The sequence below is a fragment of the Panulirus ornatus genome, chromosome 14, assembly GCF_036320965.1.
Source record: "Panulirus ornatus isolate Po-2019 chromosome 14, ASM3632096v1, whole genome shotgun sequence".
Lineage (NCBI taxonomy): Eukaryota > Metazoa > Arthropoda > Malacostraca > Decapoda > Palinuridae > Panulirus > Panulirus ornatus.
The window spans coordinates 42668799-42693393 of record NC_092237.1 but is presented as its reverse complement, the minus strand read 5'-3'; the positions used below and the strand labels follow the sequence as shown (position 1 = coordinate 42693393).

General features: G+C 42.0%; 1 protein-coding gene across 15 annotated transcripts in view; it reads left to right on the top strand.

Moving 5' to 3' along the window:
• Positions 1 to 24595, top strand: part of LOC139753355 (solute carrier family 22 member 15-like) — a 269065-nt gene that overhangs the window by 23292 nt on the left and 221178 nt on the right. For 3 of the 15 annotated variants that reach the window (XM_071669714.1, XM_071669712.1, XM_071669713.1), the window contains exon 2: positions 21754 to 21922. The exons of 7 other annotated variants lie outside the window; for them this stretch is intronic. In XM_071669714.1, coding sequence (XP_071525815.1) covers positions 21772 to 21922 — 151 coding nt within the window. In that variant the 5' untranslated portion in view covers positions 21754 to 21771. Of the gene's footprint in view, positions 1 to 21753; positions 21923 to 24595 lie in introns of those variants that run through there. 5 more of the 15 variants (XM_071669725.1, XM_071669726.1, XM_071669720.1 and 2 more) reach the window with 4 other exon arrangements.

Genomic DNA, 24595 nt, shown 5'->3' with positions numbered 1-24595 from the left:
ACACGTCCACACACGCAAATATACATACCTACACAGCTTTCCATGGTTTACCCCAGACGCTTCACATGCCCTGATTCAATCCACTGACAGCACGTCAACCCCGGTATGCCACATCGATCCAATTCACTCTATTCCTTGCCCTCCTTTCACCCTCCTGCATGTTTAGGCCCCGATCACACAAAATCTTTTTCACTCCATCTTTCCACCTCCAATTTGGTCTCCCACTTCTCCTCGTTCCCTCCACCTCCGACACATATATCCTCTTGGTCAATCTTTCCTCACTCATTCTCTCCATGTGCCCAAACCATTTCAAAACACCCTCTTCTGCTCTCTCAACCACGCTCTTTTTATTTCCACACATCTCTCTTACCCCTACATAACTTACTCGATCAAACCACCTCACACCACACATTGTCCTCAAACATCTCATTTCCAGCACATCCACCCTCCTGCGCACAACTCTATCCATAGCCCACGCCTCGCAACCATACAACATTGTTGGAACCACTATTCCTTCAAACATACCCATTTTTGCTTTCCGAGATAATGTTCTCGACTTCCACACATTCTTTAAGGCTCCCAGGATTTTCGCCCCCTCCCCCACCTTATGATCCACTTCCGCTTCCATGGTTCCATCCGCTGCCAGATCCACTCCCAGATATCTAAAACACTTTACTTCCTCCAGTTTTTCTTCATTCAAACTTACCTCCCAATTGACTTGACCCTCAACCCTACTGTCCCTAATAACCTTGCTCTTATTCACATTTACTCTTAACTTTCATCTTTCACACACTTTACCAAACTCAGTCACCAGCTTCTGCAGTTTCTCACATGAATCAGCCACCAGCGCTGTATCATCAGCGAACAACAACTGACTCACTTCCCAAGCTCTCTCATCCACAACAGACTTCATACTTGCCCCTCTTTCCAAAACTCTTGCATTCACCTCCCTAACAACCCCATCCATAAACAAATTAAACAACCATGGAGACATCACACACCCCTGCCACAAACCTACATTCACTGAGAACCAATCATTTTCCTCTCTTCCTACACGTACACATGCCTTACATCCTCAATAGAAACTTTTCACTACTTCTAACAACTTGCCTCCCACACCATATATTCTTAATACCTTCCACAGAGCATCCCTATCAACTCTATCATATGCCTTCTCCAGATCCATAAATGCTACATACAAATCCATTTGCTTTTCTAAGTATTTCTCACATACATTCTTCAAAGCAAACACCTGATCCACACATCCTCTACCACTTCTGAAACCACACTGTTCTTCCCCAATCTGATGCTGTGTACATGCCTTCACCCTCTCAGTCAATACCCTCCCGTATAATTTACCAGGAATACTCAACAAACTTATACCTCTGTAATTTGAGCACTCACTCTTATCCCCTTTGCCTTTGTACAACGGCACTATGCAAGCATTGCGCCAATCCTCAGGCACCTCACCACGAATCATACATACATTAGATAAACTTACCAACCAGTCAACAATACAGTCACCCCCTTTTTTAATAAATTCCACTGCAATACCATCCAAACCTGCTGCCTTGCCAGCTTTCATCTTCCGCAAAGCTTTTACTACCTCTTCTCTGTTTACCAAATCATTTTCCCTAACCCTCTCACTTTGCACACCCCTTCGACCAAAACACCCTATATCTGCCACTCTATCATCAAAGACATTCAACAAACCATCAAAATACTCACTCCATCTCCTTCTCACATCACCACTACTTGTCATCACCTCCCCATTAGCCCCCTTCACTGAAGTTCCCATTTGGTCCCTTGTCTTACGCACTTTATTTACCTCCTTTCAAAACATATTTTTATTCTCCCTAAAATTTAATGATACTTTCTCACCCCAACTCTCATTTGCCCTCTTTTTCACCTCTTGCACCTTTCTCTTGACCTCCTGCCTCTTTCTTTTATACATCTCCCACTCATTTGCTTTTTTTCCCTGGAAAAATTGTCCAAATGCCTCTCTCTTCTCTTTCATTAATAATCTTATTTCTTCATCTCACCACTCGCTGCCCTTTCTAATCAACCTACCTCCCACGTTTCTCATGCCACAAGCATCTTTTGCGCAAGCCATCACTGCTTCCCTAAATACATCCCATTCCTCCCCCACTCCCCTTACCTCCTTTGTTCTCACCTTTTTCCATTGTGTACTCAGTCTCTCCTGGTACATCCTCACACAACTCTCATTCCCATGCTCACTTACTCTCACCACTCTCTTCTCCCCAACATTCTCTTCTTTTCTGAAAACCCCTACAAATCTTCACTTTCGCCTCCAGAAGATAATGATCAGACATCCCTCCAGTTGCACCTCTCAGCACATTAACATCCAAAAGTTTCTCTTTCGCACACCTATCAATTAACACGTAATCCTAATCCAATAACGCTCTCTGGCCATCTCTCGTACTTACATATGTATACTTATGTATATCTCGCTTTTTAAACCAGGTATTCCCAATCACCAGTCCTTTCTCAGCACACAAATCCACAAGCTCCTCACCATTTCCATTTACAACACTGAACACCCCATGTATACCAATTATTCCCTCAACTGTCACATTACTCACATGTATATATATATATATATATATATATATATTTTTTTTTTTTGCTTTGTCGCTGTCTCCCGCGTTTGCGAGGTAGCGCAAGGAAACAGACGAAAGAAATGGCCCAACCCACCCCCATACACATGTATATACATACGTCCACACACGCAAATATACATACCTACACAGCTTTCCATGGTTTACCCCAGACGCTTCACATGCCTTGATTCAATCCACTGACAGCACATCAACCCCGGTATACCACATCGCTCCAATTCACTCTATTCCTTGCCCTCCTTTCACCCTCCTGCATGTTCAGGCCCCAATCACACAAAATCTTTTTCACTCCATCTTTCCACCTCCAATTTGGTCTCCCTCTTCTCCTCGTTCCCTCCACCTCCGACACATATATTCTCTTGGTCAATCTTTCCTCACTCATTCTCTCCATGTGCCCAAACCATTTCAAAACACCCTCTTCTGCTCTCTTAACCACGCTCTTTTTATTTCCACACATCTCTCTTACCCTTACGTTACTTACTCGATCAAACCACCTCACACCACATATTGTCCTCAAACATCTCATTTCCAGCACATCCATCCTCCTGCGCACAACTCTATCCATAGCCCACGCCTCGCAACCATACAACATTGTTGGAACCACTATTCCTTCAAACATACCCATTTTTGCTTTCTGAGATAATGTTCTTGACTTCCACACATTCTTCAAGGCTCCCAGAATTTTCGCCCCCTCCCCCACCCTATGATCCACTTCCGCGGTTCCATCCGCTGCCAGATCCACTCCCAGATATCTAAAACACTTCACTTCCTCCAGTTTTTCTCCATTCAAACTCACCTCCCAATTGACTTGACCCTCAACCCTACTGTACCTAATAACCTTGCTCTTATTCACATTTACTCTTAACTTTCTTCTTCCACACACTTTACCAAACTCAGTCACCAGCTTCTGCAGTTTCTCACATGAATCAGCCACCAGCGCTGTATCATCAGCGAACAACAACTGACTCACTTCCCAAGCTCTCTCATCCCCAACAGACTTCATACTTGCCCCTCTTTCCAAAACTCTTGCATTTACCTCCCTAACAACCCCATCCATAAACAAATTAAACAACCATGGAGACATCACACACCCCTGCCGCAAACCTACATTCACTGAGAACCAATCACTTTCCTCTCTTCCTACACGTACACATGCCTTACATCCTCGATAAAAACTTTTCACTGCTTCTAACAACTTTCCTCCCACACCATATATTCTTAATACCTTCCACAGAGCATCTCTATCAACTCTATCATATGCCTTCTCCAGATCCATAAATGCTACATACAAATCCATTTGCTTTTCTAAGTATTTCTCACATACATTCTTCAAAGCAAACACCTGATCCACACATCCTCTACCACTTCTGAAACCACACTGCTCTTCCCCAATCTGATGCTCTGTACATGCCTTCACCCTCTCAATCAATACCCTCCCATATAATTTACCAGGAATACTCAACAAACTTATACCTCTGTAATTTGAGCACTCACTCTTATCCCCTTTGCCTTTGTACAATGGCACTATGCACGCATTCCGCCAATCCTCAGGCACCTCACCATGAGTCATACATACATTAAATAACCTTACCAACCAGTCAACAATACAGTCACCCCCTTTTTTAATAAATTCCACTGCAATACCATCCAAACCTGCTGCCTTGCCGGCTTTCATCTTCCGCAAAGCTTTCACTACCTCTTCTCTGTTTACCAAATCATTTTCCCTAACCCTCTCACTTTGCACACCACCTCGACCAAAACACCCTATATCTGCCACTCTATCTTCAAACACATTCAACAAACCTTCAAAATACTCACTCCATCTCCTTCTCACATCACCACTACTTGTTATCACCTCCCCATTTGCGCCCTTCACTGAAGTTCCCATTTGCTCCCTTGTCTTACGCACTTTATTTACCTCCTTCCAGAACATCTTTTTATTCTCCCTAAAATTTAATGATACTCTCTCACCCCAACTCTCATTTGCCCTTTTTTTCACCTCTTGCACCTTTCTCTTGACCTCCTGTCTCTTTCTTTTATACATCTCCCACTCAATTGCATTTTTTCACTGCAAAAATCGTCCAAATGCCTCTCTCTTCTCTTTCACTAATACTCTCACTTCTTCATCCCACCACTCACTACCCTTTCTAATCAACCCCCCTCCCACTCTTCTCATGCCACAAGCATCTTTTGCGCAATCCATCACTGATTCCCTAAATACATCCCATTCCTCCCCCACTCCCCTTACTTCCATTGTTCTCACCTTTTTCCATTCTGTACTCAGTCTCTCCTGGTACTTCCTCACACAGGTCTCCTTCCCTAGCTCACTTACTCTCACCACCCTCTTCACCCCAACATTCACTCTTCTTTTCTGAAAACCCATACAAATCTTCACCTTAGCCTCCACAAGATAATGATCAGACATCCCTCCAGTTGCTCCTCTCAGCACATTAACATCCAAAAGTCTCTCTTTCGCACGCCTGTCAATTAACACGTAATCCAATAACGCTCTCTGGCCATCTCTCCTACTTACATAAGTATACTTATGTATATCTCGCTTTTTAAACCAGGTATTCCCAATCATCAGTCCTTTTTCAGCACATAAATCTACAAGCTCTTCACCATTTCCATTTACAACACTGAACACCCCATGTATACCAATTATTCCCTCAACTGCCACATTACTCACCTTTGCATTCAAATCACCCATCACTATAACCCGGTCTCGTGCATCAAAACCACTAACACACTCATTCAGCTGTGTTAGTGGTTTTGGTATATATATATATATATATATATATATATATATATATATATATATATATATATATATATATATAAGAAGAGGGTGTTTTGAAATGGTTTGGGCACATGGAGAGAATGAGTGAGGAAAGATTGACCAAGAGGATATATGTGTCGGAGGTGGAGGGAACGAGGAGAAGTGGGAGACCAAATTGGAGGTGGAAAGATGGAGTGAAAAAGATTTTGAGTGATCGGGGCCTGAACATGCAGGAGGGTGAAAGGCGGGCAAGGAACAGAGTGAATTGGATCGATGTGGTATACCGGGGTCGACGTGCTGTCAATGGATTGAATCAGGGCATGTGAAGCGTCTGGGGTAAACCATGGAAAGTTCTGTGGGGCCTGGATGTGGAAAGAGAGCTGTGGTTTCGGGCATTATTGCATGACAGATACAGACTGAGTGTGAAGAATGGGGCCTTTGTTGTCTTTACCTAGAGCTACCTCGTACACATGAGGGGGGAGGGGGATGTTATTCCATGTGTGACGAGGTGGCGATGGGAATGAATAAAGGCAGACAGTGTGAATTGTGTGCATGTGTATATAAGTATATGTCTGCGTGTGTATGTTTATGTGTACATTGAGATGTATGGGTATGTATATTTGCGTGTGGGGACGTGTATGTATATACATGTGTATGGGGGTGGGTTGGGCCATTTCTTTTGTCTGTTTCCTTGCGCTACCTCGCAAACGCGGCAGACAGCGACAAAGCAAAATAAATATAAATAAATATATATATTACTAAAAGGGGAAACAGAAGAAGGAGTCATGTGGGGAGTGCTCATCCTCCTCAAAGGCTCAGATTGGGGTGTCTAAGTGTGTGTGGATGTAACCAAGATGAGAAAAAAGGAGAGATAGGTAGTATGTTTGAGGAAACGAATCTGGATGTTTTGGCTCTGAGTGAAACGAAGCTCAAGGGAAAAGGGGAAGAGTGGTTTGGGAGTGTCTTAGGAGTAAAGTCAGGGGTTAGTGAGAGGATGAAAGCAAGGGAAGGAGTAGCACTACTCCTGAAACAAGAGTGGTGGGAGTATGTGATAGTGTGTTAGAAAGTAAGCTCTAGATTGATATGGGTAAAACTGAAAGTGGATGGAGAGAGAACGGTGATTATTGGTGCATATGCACCTGGGCATGAGAAGAAAGATCATGAGAGGCAAGTGTTTTGGGAGCAGCTAAGTGAGTGTGTTAGTAGTTTTGATGCTCGAGACTGGGTTATAGTGATGGTTGATTTGAATGGAAAGGTGAGTAATGTGGCAGTTGAGGGAATAATTGGTGTACATGGGGTATTCAGTGTTGTAAATGGAAATGGTGAAGAGCTTGTAGATTTATGTGCTGAAAAAGGACTGGTGATTGGGAATACCTGGTTTAAAAAGCGAGATATACATAAGTGTACGTATGTAAATAGCAGAGATGGCCAAAGAGCGTTATTGGATTACGAGTTGATAGGTGTGTGAAAGAGTAAGTGAGCTTGGAAAGGAGACTTGTTTGAGGAAGTACCAGGAAAGACTGAGTGCAGAATGGAAAAAGTGAGAACAAAGGAGGTAAGGGGAGTGGGGGAGGAATGGAATGTATTTAGGGAAGCAGTTATTGCTTGTGCAAAAGATGTTTGTGGCATGAGAAGCGTGGGAGGTGGGCAGATTAGAAAGAGTAGTGAGTGGTGGGATGAAGAAGTAAGATTATTAGTGAATGGAAAGAGAGAGGCATTTGGACGATTTTTGCAGGGAAATAATGCAAATGAGTGGGAGATGTATAAAAGAAAGAGGGAGGAGGTCAAAAGAAAGGTGTAAGAAGTGAAAAAGAGGGCAAATGAGAGTTGGGGTGAGAGAGTATCATTAAATTTAGGTAGAATAAAAAGATGTTTTGAAAGGAGGTAAATAAAGTGTGTAAGACATGGGAACAAATGGGATCATCAGTGAAGGGGGCAAATAGGGAGATGATAACAAGTACTGGTAATGGGAGCAGATGGAGTGAGTATTTTGAAGGTTTGTTGAATGTGTTTGATGATAGAGTGGCAGATATAGAGTGTTTTGGTCGAGGTGGTGTGGAAAATGAGAGGGCTAGGTAGAATGAATTGGTAAACAGAGAAGAGGAAGTAAAACCTTTACGGAAGATGAAAGACGGCAAGGCAGCGGGTTTGGATGGTATTGCAGTGGAATGTATTAAAAAAGGGAGTGACTATTTTTGACTGGTTGGTAAGATTATTTAATGTATGTATGACTCATAGTGAGGTGCCTGAGGATTGGCGGAATGCTTGCATAGTGCCATTGTATAAAGGCAAAGGGGATAAAAGTGAGTGCTCAAATTACAGAGGTATAAGTTTGTTGAGAATTCCTTGGAAATTATATGGGAGGGTGTTGATTGAGATGGTGAAGGCATGCTCAGAGCATCAGATTAGGGAAGAGCAATGTGGTTTCAGAAGTGGTAGAGGATGTGAGGATCAGGTGTTTGCTTCGAAGAATGTATGTGAGAAATACTTAGGAAAACAAATGGATTTGTATGTAGCATTTATGAATCTGTAGAAGACATATGATAGAGTTGATAGAGATGCTCTTTGGAAGGTATTAAGAATATATGGTGTGGGAGGCAAGTTGTTAGAGGCAGTGAAAAGTTTTTATCGAAGGTGTAAGGCATGTGTACGTGTAGGAAGAGAGGAAAGTGATTGGTTCTCAGTGAATGTAGGTTTGCGGCAGGGGTGCATGATGTCTCCATGGATGCTTAAATTTGTTTATGGATGGGGTTGTTAGGGAGGTGAATGCAAGAGTTTTGGAAGGAGGGGCAAGTATGCAGTTTGCTGTGGATGACAGAGATTGGGAAGTGAGTCAGTTGTTGTTCTCTGATGATACAGCGCTGGTGGCTGATTCGTGTGAGAAACTGCAGAAGCTAGTGACTGAATTTGGTAAAGTGTTTGAAAAGAAAGCTGAGAGTAAATGTGAATAAGAGCAAGGTTATTAGGTACAGTAGGGTTGAGGGACAAGTCAATTGGGAGGTAAGTTTGAATGGAGAAAAACTGGAGGAAGTGAAGTGTTTTAGATATCTGGGAGTGGATTTGGCAGTGGATGGAACCATGAAGTGGACGTGAATCATAGGGTGGGGGAGGGGGCAAAAGTTATGGGAGCGTTGAAGAATGTGTGGAAGTCAAGAACGTTATCTTGGAAAGCAAAAATGAGTATGTTTGAAGGAATAGTGGTTCCAACAATGTTATATGGTTGTGAGGCGTGGGCTATAGATACAGTTGTGCGAAGGAGGGTGGATGCGCTGGAAGTGAGATGTTTGAGGACAATATATGGCATGAGGTGGTTTGATCGAGTAAGTAATGAAAGGGTAAGAGAAATGTTTGGTAATAAAAAAGAGTGTGGTTGAGAGAGCAGAAGAGGGTGTTTTGAAATAGTTTGGTCACATGGAGAGAATGAGTGAGGAAAGATTGACAAAGAGGATATATGTGTCAGATGTGGAGGGAACATGGAGAAGTGGGAGACTAAACTCGAGGTGATAGGATGGAGTGGTAAAGATTTTGAGTGATTGGGGCCTGAACATGCAGGAGGGTGAAAGGCGTGCAAGGAATAGAGTGAATTGGAACAATGTGGTATACCAGGGTCGACGTGCTGTCAATGGATTGAACCAGGATATGTGAAGCGTCTGGGGTAAACCATGGAAAGTTCTGTGGGGCCTGGATGTAGAAAGGGATCCGTGGTTTCAGTGCATTATTACATGACAGCTAGAGACTAAGTATGAACGAATGTAGCCTTTGTTGTCTTTTTCTATGGACAGAGTTGTGCGCAGGAGGGTGGATGTGCTGGAAATGAGATTTTTGAGGACAATGTGGTGTGAGGTGGTTTGATCGAGTAAGTAATAATAGGGTGAGAGGGATGTGTGGTAATAAAAAGAGTGTGGTTGAGAGAGCAGAAGAGGGTGTTTTGAAAATGGTTTGTTGGTCACATGGTGAGTGAGTGAGGAAAGATTGACCAAGAGGATATATGTGTCAGGTGGAGGGAACGAGAAGAAGTGGGAGACCAAATTGGAGGTTGAAAGATGGAGTGAAAAAGATTTTGAGTGATCGGGGCCTGAACATGCAGGAGGGTGAAAGGCGTGCAGGAACAGAGTGAATTGGAATGATGTGGTTTACCGGGGTCGACGTGCTGTCAATGGATTGAACCAGGGCATGTGAAGCGTCTGGGGTAACCCATGGAAAGTTGTGTGGGGCCTGGATGTGGAAAGGGAGCTGTGGTTTCGGTGCATTATTACATGACAGCTAGAGACTGAGTGTGAATGGATGGGGCCTTTGTTGTCTTTTCCTAGTGCTACCTCGCACACATGAGGGGGGAGGGTGTTGTTATTCCATGTGTGGCAGGGTGGCAATGGGAATGAATAAAGGCAGACAGTATGAATTATGTACATGGGTATATATGTATATGTCTGTGTGTGCATATATATGTACACATTGAGATGTAATGGTATGTATATGTGCTGTGTGTCTATGTGTATATATATACATGTGTATATGGGTGGGTTGGGCCATTCTTTTGTCTGTTTCCTTGTGCTACCTTGCTAACGCGGGAGACAACGACAAAGCAAATTAAATAAATAAGTAATATATATATATATATATATATATATATATATATATATATATATATATATATATACATATATATATATATTTTTTTTTTTTTTTTTTTTTGCTTTGTCGCTGTCTCCCGCGTTTGCGAGGTAGCGCAAGGAAACAGACGAAAGAAATGGCCCAACCCACCCCCATACACATGTATATACATACGTCCACACACGCAAATATACATACCTACACAGCTTTCCATGATTTACCTCAGACGCTTCACATGCCCTGATTCAATCCACTGGCAGCACATCAACCCCGGTATACCACATCGCTCCAATTCACTCTATTCCTTGCCCTCCTTTCACCCTCCTGCATGTTCAGGCCCCGATCACACAAAATCTTTTTCACTCCATCTTTCCACCTCCAATTTGTTCTCCCTCTTCTCCTCGTTCCCTCCACCTCCGACACATATATCCTCTTGGTCAATCTTTCCTCACTCATTCTCTCCATGTGCCCAAACCATTTCAAAACACCCTCTTCTGCTCTCTCAACCACGCCCTTTTTATTTCCACACATCTCTCTTACCCTTACGTTACTTACTCGATCAAACCACCTCACACCACACATTGTCCTCAAACATCTCATTTCCAGCATATCCATCCTCCTGCGCACAACTCTATCCATAGCCCACGCCTCGCAACCATACAACATTGTTGGAACCACTATTCCTTCAAACATACCCATTTTTGCTTTCCGAGATAATCTTCTCGATTTCCACACATTCTTCAAGGCTCCCAGAATTTTCGCCCCCTCCCCCACCCTATGATCCACTTCCGCTTCCATGGTTCCATCCGCTGCCAGATCCACTCCCAGATATCTAAAACACTTCACTTCCTCCAGTTTTTCTCCATTCAAACTCACCTCCCAATTGACTTGATCCTCAACCCTACTGTACCTAATAACCTTGCTCTTATTCACATTTACTCTTAACTTTCTTCTTTCACACACTTTACCAAACTCAGTCACCAGCTTCTGCAGTTTCTCACATGAATCAGCCACCAGCGCTGTATCATCAGCGAACAACAACTGACTCACTTCCCAAGCTCTCTCATCCACAACAGACTTCATACTTGCCCCTCTTTCCAAAACTCTTGCATTCACCTCCCTAACAGCCCCATCCATAAACAAATTAAACAACCATGGAGACATCACACACCCCTGCCGCAAACCTACATTCACTGAGAACCAATCACTTTCCTCTCTTCCTACACGTACACATGCCTTACATCCTCGATATATATATATATATATATATATATATATTTTTTTTTTTATACTTTGTCGCTGTCTCCCGCGTTTGCGAGGTAGCGCAAGGAAACAGACGAAAGAAATGGCCCAACCCCCCCCCATACACATGTATATACATACATATATATACTTTATACTTATACTTTATACTTTGTCGCTGTCTCCCGCGTTTGCGAGGTAGCGCAAGGAAACAGACGAAAGAAATGGCCCAACCCCCCCCCCCCATACACATGTATATACATACGTCCACACACGCAAATATACATACCTACACAGCTTTCCATGGTTTGACCCCAGACGCTTCACATGCCTTGATTCAATCCACTGACAGCACGTCAACCCCGGTATACCACATCGCTCCAATTCACTCTATTCCTTTCCCTCCTTTCACCCTCCTGCATGTTCAGGCCCCGATCACACAAAATCTTTTTCACTCCATCTTTCCACCTCCAATTTGGTCTCCCTCTTCTCCTCGTTCCCTCCACCTCCGAAACATATATCCTCTTGGTCAATCTTTCCTCACTCATTCTCTCCATGTGCCCAAACCACTTCAAAACACCCTCTTCTGCTCTCTCAACCACGCTCTTTTTATTTCCACACATCTCTCTTACCCTTACGTTACTCACTCGATCAAACCACCTCACACCACACATTGTCCTCAAACATCTCATTTCCAGCACATCCATCCTCCTGCGCACAACTCTATCCATAGCCCACGCCTCGCAACCATACAACATTGTTGGAACCACTATTCCTTCAAACATACCCATTTTTGCTTTCCGAGATAATGTTCTCGACTTCCACACATTCTTCAAGGCCCCCAGAATTTTCGCCCCCTACCCCACCCTATGATCCACTTCCGCTTCCATGGTTCCATCCGCTGCCAGATCCACTCCCAGATATCTAAAACACTTCACTTCCTCCAGTTTTTCTCCATTCAAACTCACCTCCCAATTGACTTGACCCTCAACCCTACTGTACCTAATAACCTTGCTCTTATTCACATTTACTCTTAACTTTCTTCTTCACACACTTTACCAAACTCAGTCACCAGCTTCTGCAGTTTCTCACATGAATCAGCCACCAGCGCTGTATCATCAGCGAACAACAACTGACTCACTTCCCAAGCTCTCTCATCCCCAACAGACTTCATACTTGCCCCTCTTTCCAAAACTCTTGCATTTACCTCCCTAACAAGCCCATCCATAAACAAATTAAACAACCATGGAGACATCACACACCCCCGCTGCAAACCTACATTCACTGAGAACCAATCACTTTCCTCTCTTCCTACACGTACACATGCCTTACATCCTCGATAAAAACTTTTCACTGCTTCTAACAACTTTCCTCCCACACCATATATTCTTAATACCTTCCACAGAGCATCTCTATCAACTCTTTCATATGCCTTCTCCAGATCCATAAATGCTACATACAAATCCATTTGCTTTTCTAAGTATTTCTCACATACATTCTTCAAAGCAAACACCTGATCCACACATCCTCTACCACTTCTGAAACCACACTGCTCTTCCCCAATCTGATGCTCTGTACATGCCTTCACCCTCTCAATCAATACCCTCCCATATAATTTACCAGGAATACTCAACAAACTTATACCTCTGTAATTTGAGCACTCACTCTTATCCCCTTTGCCTTTGTACAATGGCACTATGCACGCATTCCGCCAATCCTCAGGCACCTCACCATGAGTCATACATACATTAAATAACCTTACCAACCAGTCAACAATACAGTCACCCCCTTTTTTAATAAATTCCACTGCAATACCATCCAAACCTGCTGCCTTGCCGACTTTCATCTTCCGCAAAGCTTTCACTACCTCTTCTCTGTTTACCAAATCATTTTCCCTAACCCTCTCACTTTGCACACCACCTCGACCAAAACACCCTATATCTGCCACTCTATCATCAAAGACATTCAACAAACCTTCAAAATACTCACTCCATCTCCTTCTCACATCACCACTACTTGTTATCACCTCCCCATTTGCGCCCTTCATATATATATATATATATATATATATATATATATATATATATATATATATATATATATATATACATTATATTTTTTTTTTTTTTTCTTACACTTTGTCGCTGTCTCCCGCGTTTGTGAGGTAGCGCAAGGAAACAGACGAAAGAAATGGCCCAACCCCCCCCCCCCATACACATGTATATACATACGTCCACACACGCAAATATACATACCTACACAGCTTTCCATGGTTTACCCCAGACGCTTCACATGCCTTGATTCAATCCACTGACAGCACGTCAACCCCGGTATACCACATCGCTCCAATTCACTCTATTCCTTGCCCTCCTTTCACGCTCCTGCATGTTCAGGCCCCGATCACACAAAATCTTTTTCACTCCATCTTTCCACCTCCAATTTGGTCTCCCTCTTCTCCTTGCTCCCTCCAACTCCGACACATATATCTTCTTGATCAATCTTTCCTCACTCATCCTCTCCATGTGCCCAAACCACTTCAAAACACCCTCTTCTGCTCTCTCAACCACGCTATTTTTATTTCCACACATCTCTCTTACCCTTACGTTACTCACTCGATCAAACCACCTCACACCACACATTGTCCTCAAACATCTCATTTCCAGCACATCCATCCTCCTGCGCACAACTCTATCCATAGCCCACGCCTCGCAACCATACAACATTGTTGGAACCACTATTCCTTCAAACATACCCATTTTTGCTTTCCGAGATAATGTTCTCGACTTCCACACATTATATTTATTTATTTATATTTTATTGATTGAGAGGGTGAAAGCATGTACAGAGCATCAGATATGGGAAGAGCAGTGTGGTTTCACAAGTGGTAGAGGATGTGTGGATCAGGTGTTTGCTTTGAAGAATGTTTGTGAGAAATACTTAGCAAAGGAAGTGGATTTGTATGTAGCATTATGGATCTGGAGAAGGCATATGATAAGAGTTGATAGAGATGCTCTGTGGAAGGTATTAAGAATATATGGTGTGGAGGTAAGTTGTTAGAAGCATTGAAAATTTTTTATCAAGACTGTAAGGCATGTGTATGTGTAGGAAGAGAGGAAAGTGATTGGTTCTCAATGAATGTTGGTTTGTGTCAGGGGTGCATGATGTTTCCATGGTTGTTTAATTTGTTTATGGATGGGGTTGTTTGGGAGGTGAATGCAAGAGTTTTGGAAGGAGGGGCAAGTATACAGTCTGTTCTGGATGAGAGAGCTTGGGAAGTGAGTCAGTCGTTGTTCGCTGATGATAGATCTCTGGTGGCTGATTCGGATGAGAAACTGCAGAAGCTGGTGACTGAGTTTGGTAAAATGTGTGAAAGAAGAAAGGTGAGAGTAAATGTGAATAAGAGCCAGGTTATTTGGTACAGTAGGGTTGAGGGACAAGTCAATTGGGAGGTAAGTTTGAATGGAGAAAAACTGGAGGAAGTGAAGTGTTTTAGATATCTGGGAGTAGATTTGGCAGTGGATGGAACTATGGAAGTGGAAGTGAATTATAGGGTGGGGGAGGGGGCGAAAGTTATGGGAGCGTTGAAGAATGTTTGGAAATTGAGAACGTTATGTTGGTAAGCAAAAATGGGTATGTTTGAAGGAATAGGGGTTCCAAGAATGATATATGGTTACGAGGCATGGGCTATAGATAGAGTTGTGCGGAGAAGGGTGGATGTGCTGGAAATGAGATGTTTGAGGACATTATGTGGTGTGAGGTGGCTTGATTGAGTAAGTAGTGAAAGGGTAAGAGAATTGTGTGGTGAAAAGAGAGTGTAGTTGAGAGAGCAGAAGAGGGTGTTTTGAAATGGTTTGGTCACATTTAGAGAATGAATGAGGAAAGATTGACAAAGAGGATATATTTGTCAGAGGTGGAGGGAATGTGGAGAAGTGGGAGACAAAATTGGAGGTGATAAGATGGAGTGAGAAAGATTTTGAGTGATCGGGGCCTGAACATGCAGGAGGGTGAAAAGCGTGCAAGGAATAGAGTGAATTGGAACGATGTGGTATACTCGGGTCGACGTGCTGTGAATGGATTGAGCCAGGGCATGTGAAGCGTCTGGGGTAAACCATGGAATGTTTTGTGGGGCCTGGATGTGGAAAGGGAGCTGTACTTTCATTGCATTATACATGACAGCAGTGCGGGTGAGGGGGTTGTCATTTCACATTCAGGCCATACAAAATTTTCCATGGTTTACCCCAGCTGCTTTACATGCCCTAGCTCAGTCTATTGATAGTACGTTGACACCGGTTTACCATGTCGTTCCAATTTACTATATTCCTTGTACGCCTTTCAACCTCTTGTATGTTCAGGCCCCGATCACTCAAAATCCTTTTCACTCCATCATTCCACTGCCAATTTGGTCTCCCACTTCTCCTCATTCCCTCCACCTCTGACACATATAACCTTTTTGTCAATCTTTCCTCACTTATTCTCTCCATGTGTCCAAACGATTTCAACACACCCTCTTCTGCTCTCTCAACCACACTCTTTTTATTTCCACACATCTCTCTTACCCTTTCCTTACTTACTTGACCCAACCAGCTGACACCACATATCATTCTCATACATTTCATTTCCAACACATCCTCCCTCCTCCTTAAACCCCTATCTATAATCCATGCCTTGCAATCATATAACATTGTTGGAACTACTATTCCTTCAAACCTACCCATATTTTGCTCTCCGAGATAACATTCTCTCCCACACATTCTTCATTGCTCCCAGAACTTTTGTCCCTTTCCCCACCCTGTGGCTCACTTCCGCTTCCATGGCTCCATCCACTGCTAAGTCCTTTCCCAGTTATCTAAAACACTTCACTTCCCCCAATTTTTCTCCATTCAAATTTACATTCCAATTTACTTGTCCCTAAACCCTACTGAACCTAATATCCTTCCTCTTATTTATGTTTACTCTCAATTTTCTCCTTCCACACACTTTTCCAAACTCAGTTTCTCACTAGAATCAGCCACTAGAGCCGTATCATCGGCAAACAATAACTCACTCATTTCCCTGGCCTTCTCATCCCCAATAGACTGCATACTTGCCCCTCTCTCCAAAACTTGCATTTACCTCCCTAACCACCGCATCCATTAACAAATTAAACAACTATGGGGACATCACACACCCCTCCTGCGGACCAACATTCACTGGAACCAATCACTCTCCTCTCTTCCTACTCGTACACATAACCTTACATCTTGGGTAAAAGCATTTCCCTGCTTCTAGCTACTTACCTCCCACACCATATACTCTTAAAACCTTCCACAAAGCGTCTCTATCAACCATATCATATGCCTTCTCCAGATCCATAAATGCTACACACAAATCCATTTGTTTTTCTAAGTACTTCTCACATACATTCTTCGAAGCAAACACCTGATCCACACATCCTCTTGCCACTTCTAAAACCACACTGCTCTGTACATGCCTTCCCCACGTGCTCCCTTGACTGATGTTCCCATTTGTTCTCTTGTCTTATGATTAATATTTACCTTGTTCCAAAACATCTTTTTATTTTCCTTAAAATTTAATGACATTCACCCTAACTCTCATTTGCCCTCTTTTCCAACTCTTGCACCTTTCATTTGACCTCTTGCCACTTTCTTTTATACATCTCCCAATCTTTTGCACTACTTCCCAGCAAATATTGTCCAAATGCCTCTTTTTTTTCTTTCACTAACAATCTTACTTCATCCCACCACTCAGTATCCTTTCTAATCTTCCCATCTTCCATCTTTCTCTTACCACATGCATCTTTTGCACATGCCACCACTGCTTCCCTAAATACATCCCATTCCTCGCCCACTCCCCTTATGTCATTTGCTCTCACCTTTTGCCATTCTACACTCAGTATCTCCTGATACTTCCTCATGCAAGTCTCCTTTCCAAGCTCACTTACTCTCACCACTCTCTTCTCCCCAATATTCCCTTCTTTTCTGAAAGCCTCTACAAATTTTCACCTTTGCCTCCACAAGATAGTGATCAAACATCACTCCAGCGGCCTCTCTCAGCATATTAACGTCCAAAAACCTTTCTTTTACATGCCTATCAATTAACACATAGTCCAGTAATGCTCTTTGACCATCTCTTTTACTCACATGCGTATACTTATGTATATCTCTCTTTTTAAACTAGTTATTCCCAATCACGAGTCTCTTTTTGGGACACAAATCCACAGGCTCTTCACCATTTCCATTTACAACACTGAACACCTCATGTACACGAATTATACCCCCAACTGCCACATTACTCACTTTCACATCTAAATCACCCATCACTATAACCTGGTCTTCTGCATCAAAGTTGCTAATACACTCACTCCTGTGCTCCCAAAACACTTGCCTCTCATGATCTTTCTTCTCATGACCAGGTGCATAGGTACCAATAATCACCCATCTCTCTCCATCGACTTTCAATTTTACCCACAACGATCTAGAATTTACTTTCTTACACTCTATCACATAATCCCACAACTCCTGCTTCTGGAGTATTGCTACCTTTTCCTTAGCTCTTCTCCTCTTACCAACCCCTGACTTTACTCTCAAGATTTTCCCAAACTACTCTTCCCCTTTTACCCTTGAGCTTCATTTCACTCAGAGCTAGAACATCCAGATTTCTTTCCTCAAACATACTACCTATTTCTCCTTTCTTCTCCTCTTGGTAACCTCCACACCCATTCAGACAACCCAATCTGAGCCTTCGAAGATGTTGAGCACTCCCTGCTTGACTCCTTTTTCTGTTTCCCTTTTTAGAAATTTAATACAAGGAGGGATATATATGTATATGTATGTATATGCTCATTTATGGGAGCGAGGAGGGGGGGGAGACCAAATTGGAGGTGGAAAGATGGAGTGAAGGAGATTTTGTGTGATCGGGGCCTGAACATGCAGGAGGGTGAAAGGAGGGCAAGGAATAGAGTGAATTGGAGCGATGTGGTATACCGGGGTTGACGTGCTGTCAGTGGATTGAATCAAGGCATGTGAAGCGTCTGGGGTAAACCATGGAAAGCTGTGTAGGTATGTATATTTGCGTGTGTGGACGTATGTATATACATGTGTATGGGGGTGGGTTGGGCCATTTCTTTCGTCTGTTTCCTTGCGCTACCTCGCAAACGCGGGAGACAGCGACAAAGTATAAAAAAAAAAAAAAAAATGTATATATGTATGTATATGAGTGAATGGGTCTTTCTTCATCTGTTTTCTGGCACTACCTCACTGATGTGGGGAAACTGCGATGAAATATAATAAAATATAAATATTTACATACATGCTTACATACATACATACATACATACTCATACAAAGCCACATCTGCTCATGTCTATACGTGAGCTGTTGTGTAATGCGCTGAAACCATTGTTCCCTCTTCACATCCAGGCCCCACAGACATTTCTTAGGTTTACTCCAAACATTTTACATGGCATGGTTCAGTCCATTGATGGCACATTGACCCCAGTGTACCACATCGCATTTATTCCATGCATGCCTTTCACCCTCCTGTATGTTCAGGCTCTGATTGCTCAAAACTCATTTTCACTCCTTTCTTCCACCTCCAGTTTGGTTTCTGAGTTCTCCTTACTCCCTCCACTTCTGACACGTATTGTCTTTGTCAGCCTCTACTCATCCTCCATATGTCCAAACCATTTCAACACACCCTCTTCTGTTCTTTCAACCACACTTTTTTCAACACATCACACTTAACCTTTCATTACATACTCCATCAAACCACCTCTTATCACATATTGTCATTGAGGATGTGGAGGAAGAATTCTATCCATGTATTCATTATGTGTCTTAGAGGGCAACAAAGATGGGTGTGAGTGAGGAGCTGGAAACTTTCCCCTTCTTTTATTTCAATTTCTAAACGATGTAACAAAAAAAGGAGCCAAGTGAGGAATGCTTCTCCTTCTTAAGCTCAGACTTGGGTTTCTAAATGTGTATGGATGTCACCAAGATGAGAAAGAAAGGAGAGACAGGCTTTATATGTGAAGAAGGGAACCTAGATGTTCTAGCTCTGAGTAAAGAGTTCAAGGGTAACAGGGAAGAATAGTTTGGGCATGGGTAAAGTCAGGGGTTAATTTGAAGGTGAGAGCCAAGGAAGAGGTAGCACTACTGCTGAAGCAAGAGTTATGGGAATGTGTGAGTGTAAGGAAATGAACTTCAAACTGATGTAGGTAAAAATGAAAATGGATTACAAGAGAAGGGTGATTATTAGTGTTTGTGCACTTAGCCACAAGGAGAAAGATGAAGATAGGCAAGTGTTTTGGAAGCAGCTTAGTCAGTGTGTCAGTAGTTTTGATGCAAAAAGCTGAGTATTTGTGATGAGTGATTTAAATGCAAAAGAGAATAATGTGGCAGTTGTGGGATTGGGTCTTCAGTAAGATGAATGGAAATGGTGAACAGCCTGTGGAGGTGTACGCTTAAGCACAGCTGATGATTAGGAATACCTTGTTTAAAAAGGGAACACACTTAAGTATAAATGGGTGACTAACAAAGATAATTATAATTGTGAGCATTATTTGATTACATACTAGCTGAAAGGTGTGCAAAAGAGAGACTCTTGGATGTTGATGTGCTGAGAAGGACATTTGGCTGGATGTCCAATCATTACCTGGTGTATACAAGAGTGAGGATTTGTAGTGTTTTTTTAGAAAGGAGGAAATCATGTATGTGTACTACTTTTGGGAAGGGATACAAGTGATTTGTAGATGTGCAGTAGAAAGTGGCAGGAGGTCAAGAAGATGAAGGGGATGAAACAGAGGACAAGTGTGGGTTGGGATGAGTGAATATAAGCAAACTTCAGGAAGAGTAAGATGTTGTTTTGGAAGGTGTCAGTAGAGTAAGAAAAATAGAGCAAATGGGAGCATCTTTGAAGGTGGCAAATGGGGAAGTAATATCAGGCAGTGTTGAGGTGAAGAGGAGATGGAGTGAGTACTAGAAGAGACTGTTCATTATGTTTGATGATCAGGTGGCAGGTATAGGATGCTTGGCTTAGGGAGGTATGCAAAATGAGAGTGTCATGGTAAGCGGTTTGGTCAAGAAAGAAGTGATTGTGAAAGCCCTGTGTAAGGTGAAATGTGGCAAGTGGCTGGAGTGAATGGTGTTGGAATTGATATTCTTGAAAAAGAGGGTGATTTTTTTTTTTTTTTTGATAGGTTAATTAGGATTTTCAATCTATGTATGGATCATGGGGAGGTGCCTGAGTTTTGGCAGAATGCATATAGAGTGCCACTATAAAAAGCATGGGGGACAAAAGTGAGTGTTCAGATTGCAGATGCATAAGTCTGTTGAACATACCTGGTAAGTTATATAAAAGAGTGGTGTTTGAGAGCTTTGGCATGCACAGAGCATTAGACTAGGGAAGAGCAATGTGGTTTCAGGAGTGATAGAGAATGTGTGAATCGGGTATCTGCTTTGTAGAATGTCTGTTTGAAATACTAAGAGAAACAGAAGGATTTGTATGTGGCATTTATGGATGTATAGAAGGCATGTTGTAGGATTGATTGAGATGTTTTGTGAAAGGTGTTACAAATACATAGTGTTGGAAGAAAGCTACATTTGCAAGTGGGTAAAGAGGAGGGTAAGTGGTTCCAGGCAGGAGGGGTCTGTGTGATGTAACCATGGCTGTTTAATTTGTTTATGGATGGGTTGATGAAGGGTTAAATGCAATGGTCATGGAGGGAGAGGCAGGTATGCAGTATGGAAAGAGACTCATTGTTTACTGATGACACAGCGCTGGTGATATATTTGAGTAAGAAACACCAGAAGTTGGTGTCTTAGTGTGGATGAGTGTGTGAAAGGAGAAAGTTAAGAGTAAATGTGAATAGAAGCAAGGTTATTATGTTCAGCAAAGCATAAAGACAGATTAGTTGGGGTGCGAATTAGAATGGCAAAATATTGGAGGGGGGAAAATGTTTTAAGATATTGGAGAGTGGACCTAGTAGCAAATAGAATCATTGAAGTGGTGAGTCATAGGGTGGTGATGGGACAAAGGTTTTGAGAGCATTGAGGAATGGGTTGAAAGGCAAATATGAGTATGTTTGAGGGTATAGTAATCCCAATGAGGTTGTATGGATGGGAGGCATGGGCTATTGATGAATATGTATGCAGGAGGGCATAGTCATGGGCTATAGATGAAAATGTATGGAGGAGGGTGGATGTGTTAGAAATCAAATGCTTAAGGACATTATGTGGTGTTAGGAGGATTGATTGATTAATTAATGGTAGGATAAGAGAGAGGTGTGATAAACTCTATATGTATAGTAGATCAAATTATTTCTGGAAGTAAGAAAATCTAAGGCTGATATTCACACTAACAAGAAGAGAATTCTTTCTTATAGACCATTCTCAGTTTAGGGTTTTCCCAATGGGATATAGACTTCACTTTTTTCTCATTCTAAACTCCTGGTATACATTAACTGTATTCATTGCTTTATTTCAGGTCTACTACAGTTTTAATATGTCTAGAAGTTCAAGGAGATGTAAAATCAGCATAGATGATGTCTTTGACAAAACTGGACAGTTTGGCTTTTCTCAGAAGGTTTTTGTCTCCCTCCTGTGTGTCATATATGGATGGGGTTCTTTTCACCAGTTACTAACTGTGTTTGTTGGTATGTTTTGATGTTGAGCTTCTTTTGTTTTAATTTCATACTCCCAAAATGTAAAGGTTTGCAGCCTGTATTGATTTATTCAAATTTAAAGTATTTCTTTATCATGTGTTATTAATTTAAAACACACATAACTGATAAAAGGCATGCAATATACGAGAGGATTTAGATATCTTAGTTTTTGAGAAAATCTTTCATTGTAGCAGAGACAAGGCATCCTGAGACTGTGATGATAATTTTTTTCATTCTCTACAAGTATTACATGTTGCTTTATTTTCCTCCTGCTGTTGAGAGATTACCTGCAAAGCTTACTTAGGTTCAGTTTGGAACTTAATTTCTGCTGAATGGCATGAAGATTGAGATAACTTTATGAATTTTCCAGTACCATGTATGTTGATTTGTTAATGTAGGCCTTATGCATGCTTCTCTCCATTTCATGCAGTTGCATCTCACCTTAATACAGATCTGTACTAGAGTGACCTTTTAAAGATTTTGGTAACATTTTAAAAGAATTTGATACGTACAACTAAGTCACGAAGAATCGTTCAGCAACAACTCTGGAGATATTGTGAGGGCAAAGAGCCCCATGCCTCAGTTGAATTCCTGCTTTTTTATATTGATTGTATTTTTCTTTCATGAAAATATCAAAATTTGCATTGCATATGCTGTTTTTTATTTTGAAAGCAGAGACATGCAAGCAGAATCTTCCTCAAATACTTTTTTGTTTACATCCATTACCTGAATGTATGAAAAATACAGTTATGTTTAAAGCCCTGCTTAAGAAATGTGTATTTATGCTGACTGTGAAACATGAATGCACATGAAAAGAATGAGGGTAGGGCTTCAAGTATTGGAGATGCTTAAATAGATAAATAATATCAGGGTTGGAAGGAAGAGGAAAACAAATAGGTTATTGAAATTACTGAGGGGTTTAGTTATGTAAAACAAAAAACTAAATCAGGTTGTATTGTATAATGGCAAGATATAGCTGTTTACTCAGTCACAGCACTGCAATTATTGTAAGGGCCAAGAACTTACTTCTCAGTTGAATCCCTGCTTTTTTTTATACTGAATGTATTGTTCTTTCATGAAAGAGTCTAAATTTGCATTACATATGCTGCTTGCTATTTAAAGCAGACATGCAAGCAGAATCTTCCTGAAATAGTTTTGTCTATATACATTACCTTACATGGTTGCGAGGTGTGGGCTATTGATAGGGTTGTGCGGAGGAGAGTGGATGTGTTGGAAATGAGATGTTTTAGGACAATGTGTGGTGCGAGGTCATTTGATCTAGTAAGTAATGAAAGGGTAAGAGAGATGTGTGGTAATAAAAAGTGTGGTTGAGAGAGCAGAAGACAGTGTATTGAAATGGTTTGGTCACATGGAGAGAATGAGTGAGGAAAGATTGACAGAGGATGTATGTGGAGGGAACGAGGAGAAATGGGAGACCAAATTGGAGGTGGAAGGATGGAGTAAAAAAGATTTTGAGCGATCGGGGCCTGAACATGCAGGAGGGTGAAAGGTGTGCAAGGAATAGAGTGAATTGGAATGATGTGGTATACTGGGGTTGACGTGCTGTCAATGGATTGAACCAGGGCATGTGAAGCGTTTGGGGTAAACCATGGAAAGTTTTGTGGGGCCTTGATGTGGAAAGGGATCTGTGGTTTCAGTGCATTATACATGACAGCTAGAGACTGAGTGTGAACGAATGTGGCCTTTATTGTCTTTTCTTAGTGCTACCTCGCGCACGTGCGGGGTTAGGGGTTGTCATTTCATGTGTGGTGGGGTGGCGACCGGAATGAATAAAGGCAGCAAGTATGAATTATGTACATGTGTATATATGTATATGTCTGTGTATGTATATATATGTATACGTTGAAATGTATATGTATGTATATGTGCGTGTGTGGAGGTGTATGTATATACATGTGTATGTGGGTGGGTTGGGCCTGTGTATTGAATTGGTTTGGTCACATGGAGAGAATGAGTGAGGAATGATTAACAGAGGATGTATGTGTCAGAGGTGGAGGGAATGAGGAGAAATGGGCGACCAAATTGGAGGTGGAAGAATGGAGTAAAAAAGATTTTGAGTGATTGGGGCCTGAACATGCAGGAGGGTGAAAGGTGTGCAAGGAATAGAGTGAATTGGAACGATGTGGTATACCGGGGTCGACGTGCTGTCAATGGATTGAACCAGGGCATGTGAAGCATTTGGGGTAAACCATGGAAAGTTTTGTGGGGCGTGGATGTGGAAAGGGATCTGTGGTTTCGTGCATTATACATGACAGCCAGAGACTGAGAGTGAACGAGTGTGGCCTTTGTTGTCTTCTCCTAGTGCTACCTCACGCACGTGCGGGGGTAGGGGGTGTCATTGCATGTGTGGCAGGGTGGCGACGGGAATGAATAAAGGCAGCAAGTATGAATTGTGTACATGTGTATATATGTATATGTCTGTGTATGTATATATATGTAAATGTTGAAATTTATATGTATGTATATGTGCGTGTGAGGACGTGTATGTATATACATGTGTATGTGGGTGGGTTGGGCCATTCTTTCATCTGTTTCCTTGCGCTACCTCACTAATAGGGAGACAGCGACAAAGTATATTACAAAAAAAATACATTACCTGAGAGTATGAAAAATACAATTATTATGTTTAAAACCCTGCTGAAG